The sequence below is a fragment of the Tupaia chinensis genome, unplaced genomic scaffold (assembly GCF_000334495.1).
Source record: "Tupaia chinensis unplaced genomic scaffold, TupChi_1.0 Scaffold144171_2, whole genome shotgun sequence".
NCBI classification, from domain to species: Eukaryota; Metazoa; Chordata; class Mammalia; order Scandentia; family Tupaiidae; genus Tupaia; species Tupaia belangeri.
Genome location: NW_006204028.1, coordinates 1,199,385 through 1,215,516, shown reverse-complemented (window position 1 = coordinate 1,215,516; position 16,132 = coordinate 1,199,385). Strand labels below are relative to the sequence as shown.

At 42.8% G+C, this 16,132-nt stretch overlaps 1 protein-coding gene across 1 annotated transcript in view; it reads right to left on the bottom strand.

Annotated features, from left to right (window-relative positions):
• The window catches only part of KAT7 (lysine acetyltransferase 7), a gene marked incomplete in the record, with an annotated part of 50,704 nt that extends 35,088 nt beyond the window's left edge, over positions 1-15,616 (bottom strand). Inside the window, 4 exon segments of the mRNA XM_027767330.1 lie at positions 5,519-5,758; positions 7,417-7,593; positions 9,894-10,041; positions 15,405-15,616. Of these exon segments, the coding sequence (XP_027623131.1) occupies positions 5,519-5,758; positions 7,417-7,593; positions 9,894-10,041; positions 15,405-15,419 (580 nt within the window).
• Between the last annotated feature and the right edge of the window lie 516 nt (positions 15,617-16,132).

Below are 16,132 nucleotides of genomic sequence, written 5' to 3'. Positions count from 1 at the left end.
GGAAAGAGATGTTTAATTTTGGGTACCGTGGGATAAAAAAGCATATGCAACAGATTCATAGAGCAAACTTTAAAGGTCAAAAAATAGTCCAAGTACGGGGGAATAGAGATTTTATAACATTCAGGCTGCCATTTCTCTGGAACAGTATTCTTATAAATGTAATTTCAGAAATTCACACAATTTATCTTGAATACAAAGAAATACACTCAGGGATCAGACATCACCTATAACACAGTGTCACTGCTACAAAAGCCCTTGTTTTTTAGATACTACATATCCACAACTTCTGAGTACATTAATTCATGCCTTATAATATAGATTAAAAACTAATCTGGGGGGGACAGCAGGTGGCATGGTGGCTGAGGGGCTGGAGACTCCCACATGGCCAACCACAGTTCAAGACCTGGACCTGGTGACTTGCTTTCTTACTTTCTCTCTCTCTCTCTCTCTCTGGTCAAATATAAAATAAAAGAATGAATAAATAAATAAATAAAATAAATAATTCTTAAAAAATAAAAATCTTGGGGCCGGTAGGTGGCATAGTGGTTAAGGTGCTGGACACTCACATGGCTGACCATGGTTTGAGTCCTAAAGCTGGTAGCTTGCTTTCTCACTCTACCTCTCTCTCTGGTCAAAATGAAGAATAATGATAATAAATTAAATTAAATTAAATAATTCTTTTTTTAAAAAAAGAAAAAACCAATCTAATGCATATAATTAAAAGTTTAAAAGACAACGGCTAATCTGTTGACCTAACAATTGCACTGCTATGAACTTACTCTCCATTGTTATCTAGAAAGACACCAAAACATGTACACACTAAGCTACACATTACAGTACTGTTCAAAATAGCCACAAACAAATTATCTAAATATCAATCAATATGGTCCCCCATCAGTTGGTGCAATGGCTATGTTGCTGGACTCTCATGTAGTCGACCACAGCTTGAGTCCCAGGCCCGGTAGCTTAAACTCAAGCCAGGTGCGTGTGCGTGCATGCCCAAGATCCCAAAAGGAGAATGGAGGAGAAGGAATTGCGGCATGGCCATTTTCCCTAGAGGGTGACTTCTCGCTTTCTGTCTCTCTCTCTTTTTTTGGGGAAAACACAACCCCTAAAAAAAAAAAAAAAAAAAAAAAAAAAAAAAAGCAATTAATATGGGACAATTAAAATTATTTATGAACTATCAATACAATAAAATTCTTGAGGTTGACAGGTGGCATGTGGTTAAAGGCACTGGATTCCCACATGGTAGATCATGGTTCGATTCCCAGACCTGACAGCTTGTTCTCTCCCATTCTCTCTCTCTTTGGTCAAATTAAAAAATAATAATAAATGGAAATAAATAATTATTTAAAAAAATAAAATTCTCTAGGGACAGGTGGTGGCAAGATAGTTAAGGCAGCTGGATCCCACATGGCCCACTGTGCTATGCAAGTCCCAAACCCTGTGGTTTAAAAAACACACCAAGACCATATGCATGTGGGTCCAAATTCCAAAAGGAGAAATAAAGAAGGGATTGTAGCGTGTCTATCTTCCTTCAGGGTGTTGGGGAAGGTTCTCTCTTTCCTCTGTCTTTATCCAGTGGAAATTCACATCCTCTAGCAAACTAAAGAAAAAAATAAATTAAGGGGCTAGCAGGTGGCACGGTGGCTAAGGTGCTGAATTCCCACATAGCTAACCACGGTTCAAGTCCCAGACCTGGTGGTTTGAAAATCACAACAAATAAATAAATAACTGCTTAAAAAATAATTAAAAAAAAAAAAAATCTGTGTATCTTTTAGAAAGATAGACCTAGGGGCCGGCAGCTGGCATAGGGGTTAAGGGTGCTGAACTCCCATATGGCCAGCCATGGTTTGGGTCCTGAACCTGGAGACTTGCTTTCTCACTTTCTCTCTCTTCTTCTCTGATCAAATTAAAAATAAATAAATAATTCTTTAAAAAAAAGAGAAAGATAGACCTATAAGTGATAATAATGTAATACGCCCAAAATGTATAACAAACCATTGTAATTTCCTTTTTAGTAATAACAACAATAACAAAAGTATGTGTATTTATGCTCATATATGTATAGAAACTTACTAGAAGCATTAAGAAAAAAACTACCCATAGTCATTTAACACCTGAGGCATGGTCTGGGCATATAACTGAAGGAAACTTTCATTTATGCATTTCAAACTCCCCTGCAGGGATTCAGTTTTTTCATAAGCACAATCTAACTTCTAATATCAAAATCAGGGCGAGGCAGTGGCGTGATAGTTAAGGCAGTTGACTCCTACATAGCTGATGGTGTAATCAGAGCCCCAGAACCAAGAAAAACCCACATATGCTATATGTACATACATTCATGTCCAAAATTTCAAAAGGAGAGAGAAAGGAAAAGGGAATATGGTGTGACCATTCCTCATGGGGGGGTGCTTCTTCACTTTTCCACCCCACTTCTGAGAGCACATGTGCCCTCTGTTAAAATTAAAAATAAAAAATATAAAAATTATGTGTATATACACACACACACACACACACACACACACACGAAAAGTGATGACATTGCTTTGTCTAAGATAAAAAGCGGAACAGGATCAAGAATAATCTGGGGAGGGGACCAGCAATTAGTGTAATGGCTATGTCGCTGGACTCCCATGTAGTCGACCGCGGTTCAAGTCCTAGACCCGGCGGCTTAAACTCACGCCGGGCACGTGTGCATGCGTGCCCAAGATCCCAAGAGGAGAATGGAGAAGGGATTGCAGCGTGGTCATCCCCACTGTGGAGTGAGTTCTCGCTTTCTGTCTCTCTGTCTGTCTCTGTCTGTCTGGCAAGCGCACGTGCCCTATAGCAAAAACCTCTCCAAAAAAAGAAAAAAAAAAAAAAAAGAATAATCTGGGGACCAGCAGGTGGCATGGTGGGTAAGGCGCTGGACACTCCCACATGGCCGACCATAGTTGAGTCCCATACCTAGTAGCTTGCTTTCTCACTTTCCACTTTCTCTCTTCCCCCCCCCCTCTCTCTGGTCAAATTAAAATAAATGAATGAATAAATAAAATTGAATAAAACAATTAAAAAAAAATCTTGGAAACTCAAACATATAACTTTTCCCAAATACATTAAAACCAAAAGTCAAGCCAAATATTCCTCTGAGGGAAGACATTTACATGTACTGTGCCATTAAGGGGCTAAGTCCTGGGCATAAATACACACAGTGAGGCCCCACTCAATATGGTCTTATTTTCTCTCCTCTGTTCTAGTCACTCTGCCCCCAGCACATTGGGTCCTAAGTGGTCCTCAAACTGGTTAAGAAAAAATGACCTATCATCATTTTATAATACCCATAGTCATTTATTCTCCAGCCTCAGAGTTTTTGCACTTGCTGTTCCCTCTACTCATAATGATGCTTATCCTCAAATATTCAAATGGCTCATTCTCTCATTTTTCTGGATCTCTGCTCCAACGTCACAATATAAGAGCAGCTTTCCCTAACCAACTATACACACACATCACATATGTATATATATATACGTATGCATGTCTACATACATGTGTATTTATGTATGTATACTCATAAAAATACCCTACTCTCTTGGGACCAGCAGGTGGCGTGGTGGTTAAGACGCTGGACACTCCCACATGGGCGACCAGGGTTCGAGTCCTGAATTTGGAGGCTTGCTTTCTTATTTTCTCTCTCACTCTCACCCTCTGTCTCTCTCTGGTCAAATTAAAAAAAAAGAATGAATAAATAAAAAATAAAATAAATAATTATTTTAAAAATTTATTAAAAAAAAAAATCCTATTCTCAGGACCAGCAGATAGCATAATGGTTACACTGCTGGACTTCCACATAGTCGACTGTAATTCGAGTCCCATACCTGGCAGCTTCAAACTCATGCCAGGCACGTGTGCGTGTGTGCCCAAAATCCTGAGAGGAGAATGGAGAAGGGCTTTCTGTCTCTCTCTCCAGCGAGTGTACGTGCCCTGTAACAAAAATCTCTTTCTTTAAAAAAAAAAAAAATACCCTACTCTCTCAGCATTCTGTTTTATTTTCCTTCATAGCATGTATCTCCAATTGACGTATTACATATCTATATGTGTTTGCTCTCCTCCTCAGCTAGACTATAAGCTCCATGAAAGCAGGGACTATGACATGTTCCCAACTATAACTCCCAAACTTAAGACACTCAGGCACGATGGCATATGTTTAATACATATTTGATCAATGACTGACTCAAACAGTGCAAAATTAAAACAACTTAACAGCACAGAGAATGACTAGAAGTTGAAGAAGGTTCCTTTCTTTGCTGTGTAGCAAGCAGAGTCCCTTGAGTTTGTTTTGTTTTTTTAACTTCAAGAGATTTTTGCTACAGCGCACGTGCACTTGCTAGAGAGACAGAGAGACAAAAAGCGAGAAATCAGTCCCTGGGGTGGATAGCCATGCCTCAATTCCTTCTCCTCTCAAGATTTTGGGCATGCGTGCACACGTGCCCAGTGTGATTTTCAAGCAGCAAATCCAGGACCTGAACTACAGTCAGTCATGTGGGAATCTAGCACCTTGAACACTACACCACCTGCTAGCCCCCACTTTCATGGCCTCTCGATAAGAAATCTGTTTTTCTCATTTCCTTAACACACTCTTCAGCAGTAGTTTATGGTCTACTAGTCCTCATTAAGTGTAAACTGTGAACCACCTAATGAGGTATATGCAGGTAACTGGTCATTTTTCTTTCTTTCTTTCTTTTATTTATTTATTTTTTTTTTTTTTAGAGGTTTTTGCTATAGGGAGCATGCACTCACCAGAAAGAGAGAGAGAGAGAGAGATAAAGAGATAGAAAGCAAGAAATCACTCCCACCCCCCAGGGGGTATGGCCCTGCCACAATCCCTTCTCCTCCATTCTCCTCTCGGGATCTTGGGCACATACGCACATGTGCCTGGCACGAGTTTAAGCCACCAGGTCTGGGACTCGAACCGCGGTCAGTTACATGGGAGTTCAGCGACATAGTCATTATGCTAACTGCTGGTGCCTGGTCATTTTTCTTGTTTCTTGCTGGAAAGAGAATTTTTCAGAGAAAAACACTCAATAAACTAAATGGCTCACCACAGTTAATTTCCTTGCAACCAGATCTATTATTATGGACAAGAGGCCATAAAAAAGAAATGCTTTTATTTGAGGGATGGTTAGGGCACTGGACACTCCCACATGGTCAACCAGAGTTCAAGTCCTAGACCTAATGGCTTGCTTTCTCTCTCTCTCTCTCTCTCTCTCTCTCTCTCTCTCTCTCTCTCTCTGTGTGTGTGTGTGTCTGTGTGTGTGAGAGAGAGAGAGGGAGAGGGAGAGAGAGAGACTCTCTCTCTGGTCTAAATAAAAGAAATGCTTTTATTTCAGTAGGCAATTCATTGCAATTCTAAGCCCACAACTACTGAAGAAGTTAGGAAACTAGATCACACCAGACACAAAACATTTCTTCAGGATCCTAACTGCAGAGACAGAGAGAACACAGAACAAAGGGTGACACGAAGCTGGGGCACACTAACCTAGAGAGTTGCAGCCTGGTGTAGGACACTTCATATTGAAATTGTAGCTTTCGTGGAAGCGACGGCGCTTGGGGCGATGAGAGAGATCACTGCCCGAGTCCTTCAGGGACATGTCCTTGGCAATGCTCTCATCGTGAGAAACATTGGGGCTGGAGATGTCTATGTCAGACTCAGAAGAAGGTGCATTTCCAGTTGGAGTTCGAGGTGGTGACTCGTCATGATCAGCTGTATTTTTAGTTTCTGAAGCAAAAGCAATTGGTAGAATTTGTGAATGGAGTTCACTGATTCTGAGGTTTACAATTTAGAAGAGTTTACAGGCTTCTCAGAGTCTCTATGACCTAATAACTTTTAGCTATTTATTTGCTAAAAGAAAACTGGGGAAATGAAAAGACACTAACACTAACCATCCTTTTGTGCATCTTTAAATTATGACTGGAATTAAATTTGGGGCTTACCTAATGTATTTCACTTACCTGAATTTCTCCTTAGATCTCAATGATGGGTAATCAAAACTAGATGGTAATAAATTTTTAAAATGATACAATTCTACTTTCCTTCCAGGAGGTAACATGGGATAGAAAATTAAGTAAAAACAATTGTCTTTCTGGATGACACTGACCAGACCTGGTGGGAGAGCGTGAATGGGTTTAGACTCTTGAGTTAGTTTACTGGTCATCAAACAACCCAGTCTTCAAATTCCAGACTAAATCGAGGGTTGCAAACCAAATGCCTAGCGGGGCTGTGTAAAGCCAAAAGGACAGTTCGTTGTTTATCTAAAAGGGACAGCTACTATTCAACTCCAGCCAATTATTACTTATGGGTAAATGACCACCCAACTTTCCTGAATCATTCCATTAAAAAAAAATAACTTTTAATCCTGGTTTTTATATGAAATCTCTGTATTTTCAAATCCAGGCAACAAATTTTAAAAATTTTAAACTCTGTGAAAGCAAACTAATAGACCATGTTGGCAGGCTAGAAGCTCACCAGTCTGTAAGCTCTGCTTTAAGACCTCTGATTTGGGGGCCAGCAAGTGGAGTGGTAAGTAAAGGTGCTGGATTCCCACACAGCTGACTGTGGTTTGAGTCCCGGACCTGGCAGCTTGCTTTCTTTTATTTATTTATTTATTTATTTATTTATTTATTTATTTATTGCTATAGGGCGTGTGCGCTCACCAGACAGACAGAAAGAGACAAAGAGACAGAAAGCAAGAAATCACTCCCCAGGGGGGATGGCCACGCCGCAATCCCTTCTCCTCCATTCTCCTCTCGGGATCCTGGGCAAGCACGTACACGTGCCCAGCGTGAGATTTAAGCCACCGGGTCCGGGACGCGAACCGCGGTCGACTACGTGGGAGTCCAGCAACATAGCCATTATGCTAACTGCTGGTCCCTGCAGCTTGCTTTCTTGTTTTCTCTTTCTCTCTCTGTATCTCTCTGGTCAAATTAAATAATAATAATAACAAATGTAACTAAACAAATCACTCTTTTGAAAAAAAGATTTTTAATAAAATCTCTGATTTGGGCTAGTAAATCACAATCTCAATAGCGTAACATTCTCCATTACTGAGGATCGCTCCTCCTCAGGAATCTGGCGGTAAGTGGACTGATAAATATAGCTATACAAAAGTTTGGTTCAAGCTTTGTTTATCTGTGGCTGAGCAATTTCCAAGCCCTTTCCCCTACTAGTCTAATCTAGTGTACTTCAGCTGCTGTAGACCTCAAGAACACCTTAGTAGCAAAGTGTCTTCAGCAAGACATAAGAAAGGAATCAGGCAAAGAGCAGCCACTTAGCACTTGTCAGTATTAGACAACCATCTGCAGCAGCCCCAACTCCTCCCTAAAAGGAAATTGACCATATTCTCTGTGATGGGTTCGAGCCATACCATAATCACTCACCTCTATCTGAAAAATCAACCACTTGCTCGGTTTCTGAGCCAGACGAACGAGTCTGCCGAAGTGGGTATTTTTTTGGAGTCACTGGAGTAGGCTGCTGCTGACTACGGGTCACTCTTCTGGTAGAATAAGCAGGCTCCTCAGTGCCAAAAGACTGCAAATTTCGAACAGGGCTGGAATCTGAACCCAATTTTAAAAGACAATAAAATCATTAAAAAATAAGGAAACCTGTTTTTTGTTTTTTTTTTTTGAGAGTTTTTCACTGTAGGGCGCGTGCGCTCGCCAGACAGACAGAGAGAGACATAGAGACAGAAAGCGAGAAATCACCCCCCAGGGGGGATGGTCACGCCGCAATCCCTTCTCCTCCATTCTCCTCTCGGGATCTTGGGCACGCACGCACACGCGCCCGGCGTGAGTTTTAAGTCACCGGGTCCAGGACACGAACCGCGGTCGACTACGTGGGAGTCCAGCGACATAGCCATTACGCTAACTGCTGGTTCCCAGGAAACCTGTTTTTACTTCCCTCCCATCCATATAATTTATTAGAAGGTAGCTACTCCTCCTCATCCCCTTCACATACTACCAAGTCCAACAAACCCATACATTACCTGCTTTACTACATAAAATATAACCAACAGCTGAGGTATAGAAACACAGTACAATACAGTGTCAACAGTTTAGGTTCTAGAATGAAGACTGCACTTGCGTCAACTCTATTCCAGCATATCAACTAGCTATGGTGACTTGGGCAAGTTCATTTCTCCAAGTCAATTTCCTGACCTACTACAAAATGGGAAAATGCTAGTAGTACATTCCTTAATAGTTTGCAGTGAGGAATCTAAGCCCAGATGACGAAATGCACTTGAGTACCTTGAAACTACTTTCCAACCCTGAGATCCTCAATTCTTTACTACTAAAGCAAAATTCTGGGTATTTACACAATGATATTTGGATAAAACCCTTTTTTTTGGAGAGGTTTTTGCTATAAGGCACGTGCACTCACCAGACAGAGACAGACAGAGAGACAGAAAGCGAGAAATCACCCCCCAGAGGGGATGGCCACGCCGCAATCCCTTCTCCTCCATTCTCCTCTCGGGATCTTGGGCACACACACACACACACACACACCCCCGGCGTGAGTTTAAGCCACCAGGTCCAGGACTTGAACCGCAGTCGACTACATGGGAGTCCAGCGACATAGTCATTACTGCTGGTCACTGGATATAACTCTTTATAGATCTACTAAGCGTATAACCAACTACATTCCAGAATTAAATATAGTTTTAGAAGTACTGGGCCTCCTCCAATAACAAGTTCAAGAGACTTTTTTTTTTTTTGGAGAGATTTTCGCTACAGGGTGCGTGCGCTCGCCAGACAGAGACATAGAGACAGAAAGCGAGAAATCACCCCACAGGGGGGATGGCCACACCACAATCCCCTCTCCCCCATTCTCCTCTCAGGATCCTGGGCATGCACACACACGCGCCCGGCGTGAGCCTCAAGCCACCAGGTCCGGAACGCGAACCACGGTCAACCACGTGGGAGTCCAGCAGCACAGCCATTATGCCAACTGCTGGTTCCCTCAAGAGACATTTTTAAAACTCAAAGCCGGAAGTACTCAAACAGAAAGGGAAGAGACTGCAGTCCCATTTTATTGACAGGAATGCTGTAGTCTATCAAAAATATAACAAGTGACTGAAGACTACGAGGGGCAAGGCCGGCAAGTTGAGTAGTGGTTGACGGCGCTGGACTCCCACATGGCAAACTGCATTTGAGTCCTGGGCCTACCAGTGTGCTTTCTCACTTTCCCTGCCCCTTCCTCCCTCTCTCTCTCTCTCTCTCACCTGCTCAGTCCCTCTCTGATCAAATTATAATAAATAAAGTTAAATAAAATAATTCTTACAGGAACAAAAAGATTATGAGGGGTCTTCCAAAGTTACCTAAGAACTATGCATGGATTTCAAAAATAAACTGCACCAAAAAAAACTCACACTCTAATTCTATCTTTCCACAAGCTTTTTGAAGCCCCTTTGTATATGTCTCCCATTTATTGTAACAGTCATAGTTTCTCTGAATCTTCCAATCGGATAAGACCTCCAACAGAAGTATTTTTAAAGACCTGCTACTTTGGGACCAGTAGGTGGCTCAAGTCCTGGACCTGGCAGCTTGAAACTCATGCTGGGTGCATGAGCATGCATGCCCAAAATCCCAGGAGGAGAATGGATTGCAGTGTGGCCATTCCCCCTGGGAAGTGATTTCTCACTTTCCCTCTTTGTCTCTCTCTGGCAAGTCCATGCACTTCTGGCAAAAATCTTTTTTTTTTTTTTCTTTTTCTTTTTTGAAAAACTGGCCTGCTGCTTCTGTGCTTGCTCTATTCAGGTTATCTGATGCACCTAGTCGCGTACGAGTTTGCACACTAACTAGCACAATAACACGAGGATCAGCTGGTTGTGAGAAATAGAAAGAATGAAGACCTTTACCTTGAGAACTCTGGCTGAGCCTGGCTGAGGAGCGCGTGACTCGGGCAGACCGTCGGGATGTGCCGTCACTCTCCGAACTGTCTGTGTGCTCGAGATCTGTAGAAAAATCGGAATCTTCGGTTCCATCTGAACTACTGCCTGCATTCCTCTGTAACACCATAGATCCAGATATTAGCAGAGAAGCATTGACTCTGTGTTTTTATTAACACTGGAAATAAAATAAACCATGATGCTGGGAACAACAAGTTCAAACCTAAGAAGAAATTCCACAAGCATTTTCCTTCTTTCCCAGAACCAACTTCCCTTTATTTAGGACATTTAAATGGAACAACCATTTAACAAATAAAGCAACTTTGTTAAATGATTAAAATTCTCACTGTAATCACTTTTCTTGAACCAACTTTATTGGAAATTAGTACCACAAACTAGTAATAGAAGTATGCAATTCACTGGCTGACATAAAAAAAAAAAAAAAAAAAAAAAAAAAAAGAAGTCTGAGGTAGTGAGAAAAATGTTGGTGCTAGGTCCCACGTAATTTCAGAGTGGCTTTTGTTTCAGTCTCCAAGAGCAGATATCACATTAAAAATGAACACAAACAGGGACCAGCAGATGGCATAATGGCTACGTTGTTGGACTCCCACGTAATCGACTGCAGTTCGAGTCCCAGACCTGGTGGTGCATGCACATGCGTGCCCAAGATCCCAGAGGAAAATGGAGAAGGTACTGCAGCATAGTCATCCCCCCTAGAGGGTGATTTCTCGCTTTCTGACTCTCTCTCTGGCAAGCACACACACCCTATAGCAAAAAAAAAAAAAAACCCTCTCAAAACAAACACAAATAAAACCACACGCTATTTCAAAATATCATGATCTACAACTTGGATTCCAGAACTTAAGCAGAAAAACATCAAAATTCTTCCTTCAGGCTGGCTCCATAATGCAGCAGTAAAGTGCCACTAAGAGAAGCAGAAGCATGTGGGCATGGCAACTGCAGTTCAAATCCTTGGCCTGGTCAGCCTAAACCATGCTGGGCATACAAGTGACCAAGATCTACAGACTGGAGGACTCGTGGAAGGGGATCACAGTGGGATCAGACCTTGTGGAGAGTACTTATCTCTCTCTCATATATATACACACTGTTTCAGGCGGGAATACTCTTATGCCATCTATCCTTTAGGTTTCCCAACATGAATACCAAAAGTACTGAAAAAAAAACAGCCTGCGCACGAAGACTCATGAATCTTCAAAAATGGGTTTTTAGGGACTAGCAGGTGGCGTGGTGGTTAAGGCGCTGTACACTCCCACATGGCCGACCAGGGTTTGAGTCCTGAATCTGGTGGCTTGCTTTCTCACTTCTTTTCTCTCACTCTCACCCTCTGTCTCTCTCTGGTCAAATGAAGAAATAAATGAATTAATAAATAAAAATAAATAATTATTTTTTTAAAAAATGGGTTTTTATAAAATCAACATTGGTGGTATGGTGATTAAAGTAGCTGGATCCTGGGACCAGCAGGTGGCATGGTGGTTAAGGCACTGGACACTCCCACATGGTCACTCACGGTTCAAGTCCTGGACCTGGTGGCTTGCTTTCTTACTTTCTCTCTCTCTCTGTCTCTCTCTTGTCAAGTTACAAAATGAATGAATGAATAAATTAAATAATTAAAATAAATCCTTGAAAAAAAAAAAAAAGTAGCTGGATCCTACATGGACAATTGCAAAGTTCAAGTACTGGACCTGGCAACTTGAAAAACATGCCAGGCACATGTGTATGTGTGCCCAAAATCCCAAAAGGAGGAAGAAATGGAAAAGGGATTGTAAAGTGACCATTCCCCTTGGGTAGTGCTTTCTCACTTTCTCTATCCTTAGTGAGTACATGTATCCTCTAGCAATTTTTTTAAAATCAACTTCTAAGTTAATAATTATATGCTCATTACTAACCTCCTGAGGAATAATGAGCATAACTTTATCCGTTGAATAATAACACTAAATGAGAAAGGAAGAGCATTTGCTAAAAATACAAAGTCGCAAACTACAGGTTTCTTTAAACAAAACTCTTAGAACCAGTTGTATTTGGAATTCCTACTTTTTTTTAAGATTTCTAGAAGGAAATACTTTGCAATATAACTTGCAAAAAAAAAATCCCATAATCAAACATATTAGTATTTCTGCAGCAAAATATATGAACAGTCACACCAAACACATAAGTCACAATTAGCCTCAGGACAGTTTCGGGCAGTTAAGCCACCAAACAAGTTACTAAAAACTTACATTTCTGAGGACATTCTGTATTTGAGAAATGCAAAAGGGGAGCTGTGGACCTATTCCAGGATACCATACTACACTGTACCTACATTTGGTGAGCATTCACATAAATACCACCTACCAACTTAACTCATTTTAGAAGATATTAAAATGTATAAATATTTAACTTAGAAAGTCTCTGTGAAGAGAAAGATTTCTATGGAAATAAGCAAGAATACAATCCAGGTTTCCAAATATTTCAAAGGTAACTAGCCCAGAAATGAGTGGAGGCCCCAGAAAGAAGCACAGAAAATCACTGGGATGAAGGGGGAATTTTTTTCTTTTTTTAAATAATTATTTTATTTAACTTTACTTATTTATTTATTTATTTTAATTTGACCAGAGAGGGACAGAGTGAAAGAGAGAGAGAGAAAGTAAGCTGCCAGGTCCAGGACTCGAACCATGGTCCGCCACGTGGGAGTCCAACACCCTTAACCACCATGTCACCTGCTGACCCCAGAAGGGGGAATCTTAAATGTCACCTAGTCTAATTATCCAGATATTTAAAATCCCTAGCCTCTGACCATCCATTTCCCCTGGTCTCTGGAAATCAGTTCTTTTCTCCAGCTTTTACCAGTCTACTTCCTGTCTTAACAACGGAATAGATCTAACTGTTCCTTTGTATATCTCCATTCAAATTAAAATAAATAAAGTTAAGTAATTTTTTTAAATGTTTAAAGAGGGGGGGAGGGGCAGCAGGTGGTGTGGTGGTTAAGGGTGCTGGACTCCCGCATGGCCCACCATAGTTCCAGTCATGGAGGATTGCTTTCTCTCGCTCGCTCGCGCGCTCTCTCTCTCTCTCTCTCTCTTTCACTCTGTCCCTCTCTGGTCAAATTAAAATAAATAAAGTTAAGTAATTTTTTTAAATGTTTAAAGAGGGGGGGAGGGGCAGCAGGTGGTGTGGTGGGTAAGGGGGCTGGACTCCCGCATGGCCGACCATAGTTCCAGTCATGGAGGATTGCTTTCTCTCGCTCGCTCGCGCGCTCTCTCTCTCTCTCTCTTTCACTCTGTCCCTCTCTGGTCAAATTAAAATAAATAAAGTTAAGTAATTTTTTTAAATGTTTAAAGAGGGGGGGAGGGGCAGCAGGTGGTGTGGTGGGTAAGGGGGCTGGACTCCCGCATGGCCGACCATAGTTCCAGTCATGGAGGATTGCTTTCTCTCGCTCGCTCGCGCGCTCTCTCTCTCTCTCTCTTTCACTCTGTCCCTCTCTGGTCAAATTAAAATAAATAAAGTTAAGTAATTTTTTTAAATGTTTAAAGAGGGGGGGAGGGGCAGCAGGTGGTGTGGTGGGTAAGGGGGCTGGACTCCCGCATGGCCGACCATAGTTCCAGTCATGGAGGATTGCTTTCTCTCGCTCGCTCGCGCGCTCTCTCTCTCTCTCTCTTTCACTCTGTCCCTCTCTGGTCAAATTAAAATAAATAAAGTTAAGTAATTTTTTTAAATGTTTAAAGAGGGGGGGAGGGGCAGCAGGTGGTGTGGTGGGTAAGGGGGCTGGACTCCCGCATGGCCGACCATAGTTCCAGTCATGGAGGATTGCTTTCTCTCGCTCGCTCGCGCGCTCTCTCTCTCTCTCTCTTTCACTCTGTCCCTCTCTGGTCAAATTAAAATAAATAAAGTTAAGTAATTTTTTTAAATGTTTAAAGAGGGGGGGAGGGGCAGCAGGTGGTGTGGTGGGTAAGGGGGCTGGACTCCCGCATGGCCGACCATAGTTCCAGTCATGGAGGATTGCTTTCTCTCGCTCGCTCGCGCGCTCTCTCTCTCTCTCTCTTTCACTCTGTCCCTCTCTGGTCAAATTAAAATAAATAAAGTTAAGTAATTTTTTTAAATGTTTAAAGAGGGGGGGAGGGGCAGCAGGTGGTGTGGTGGGTAAGGGGGCTGGACTCCCGCATGGCCGACCATAGTTCCAGTCATGGAGGATTGCTTTCTCTCGCTCGCTCGCGCGCTCTCTCTCTCTCTCTCTTTCACTCTGTCCCTCTCTGGTCAAATTAAAATAAATAAAGTTAAGTAATTTTTTTAAATGTTTAAAGAGGGGGGGAGGGGCAGCAGGTGGTGTGGTGGGTAAGGGGGCTGGACTCCCGCATGGCCGACCATAGTTCCAGTCATGGAGGATTGCTTTCTCTCGCTCGCTCGCGCGCTCTCTCTCTCTCTCTCTTTCACTCTGTCCCTCTCTGGTCAAATTAAAATAAATAAATAAATAAGTAAAGTTAAATAAAATAATTGCAAAAAAACGTTTTAATAAAGTGTGTATCTCCACGTAGAGAATTTACTAGGTCCTTCTACAGTTTTTTATGTCTGTTTTCCCCACCAGCCTATAATATATTTAGGCCAGATATCGCGTCTAAGTAATTACTGAATTCTCAATAATCAGCATGTCGCAAGAAGTCAGCATTTGACAAACTGGATGAAATTTTTCCCTATAATTCTGGCTCTGCCACTGCCTAATTAAGTAGCGTGGTATACTTGGATTGTTCAGTTGTAAAATGTGACAGGAGACAAGGAGTTTCTAAGTGAGCGACTAAGTCTCCTCTAATTCTAGAAAGTTTTGACTTTAAAACTGCGTTTTCCAGGCGCTGTCGAACTAAACAAATGAGAAAAGATTACGACTTAAACACCAACAGGCCTGAGTGCGATCCCTTGAGAGTGGGCGCTGGTTTTTAACCACACAGTCCTCTGCTTTGTTGTGGCCCCCACCTGAAAAAGAAAAAGGCCTCCAAGATCCCACCTCCACACCTACCCACCCGGAAGGGCGGGGATTCGCGCCATCCAATCAAAATCCTGCTAAACCGCGCCCCCACGGGATAGACTGCCAAGCCCAGCCAATCAAAAGAGGAGGGATCGGTCTCAACAGCCAATTGGAGCGCGATAGGGCCGAACCCAGACACCACCCCCGCACGAGGGGAGGTGACCGTTGGGCCCAAATAGGCGGTGTCACCAGCCAATCAATATGCTTCTAGATGTTTCAGCGGCCAATTAACAATTAGAACGCCTTCGATCCAGGCAAGCAGAGGGCGGGAATAGTTGCAAGCATAGGCCGAGACCAGGGTCGGGCCCACATTTTTCTGTCTGATATGGCTAGGAGAGTAGGTGGCTGAACTAGGTTTGGGGGAGCAGGAAGTTGGAACCCAACCACTGTGAGGCGTGGCTAACTGCGTCACGTTGCTCAAACGACAGCCCTTCGAAACCTGCCATCCCTCCGCTCCTGTTTCTCACCTTCCTTCGCGGCATTGCCGGCGGCTGCGGCCCGGCGGTTCCAACCCGGGCAGCGGCGGCAGCAGCAGCAGGAACGGTGGCTCCGGCGGGCTCCGTGGCGGCCTGTGTAGCAGTCCCAATCCTGCGGACGATCCCAAGTGCCTCCTGCCTCTCAGCGTCCACAGCCTTTTGCGCAGGCGCCGCGGGCTGAAGCGCTTTTTCCTTCACTTCCGGCCGGGGCTCACGTCACCTGACGTTATGGGCCAGAGAGGGTGCTGGGAGATCTGCTCCTTTCAGTGAAGCTAGCGAGCGCCATTTTGGAATTGGGCAGGAAGAGGTGAGGATAGTGGAAACCCGGGACAGCCATTTTTAGTTAGGTGAGTGGCTCCCTTTGTGGACCTGGGTAGCCATTCTTGTTTGGGGCAGAAACCTGAGCGTTGAAGTAAATGGTTCTCATCTTTAGCTTGGGCAGAATTTCCCTTCTCGGTCGTTTTAATTTGTGGAGTCAAGGAAGGAAACCCCCAGAATCCATCAGGTTGCTGAGATTTAACCCTTTCTTTGCTTAATTGGCAGAAGGATGTTTCCGTTTATCATAAAAACTCAAAAAGTTGAGAAGGAATATTTTGCACAAGAAACTTTTATGTTTTAAAAGCCAACCTGTATCTAAAAAGGGTAGGAACGGGTGCTTGAAAAGGGAACGAAAAAGTAGCATCCGTCTGGTAGAGGAGACGTTGTCCTTGCCCTTAGAA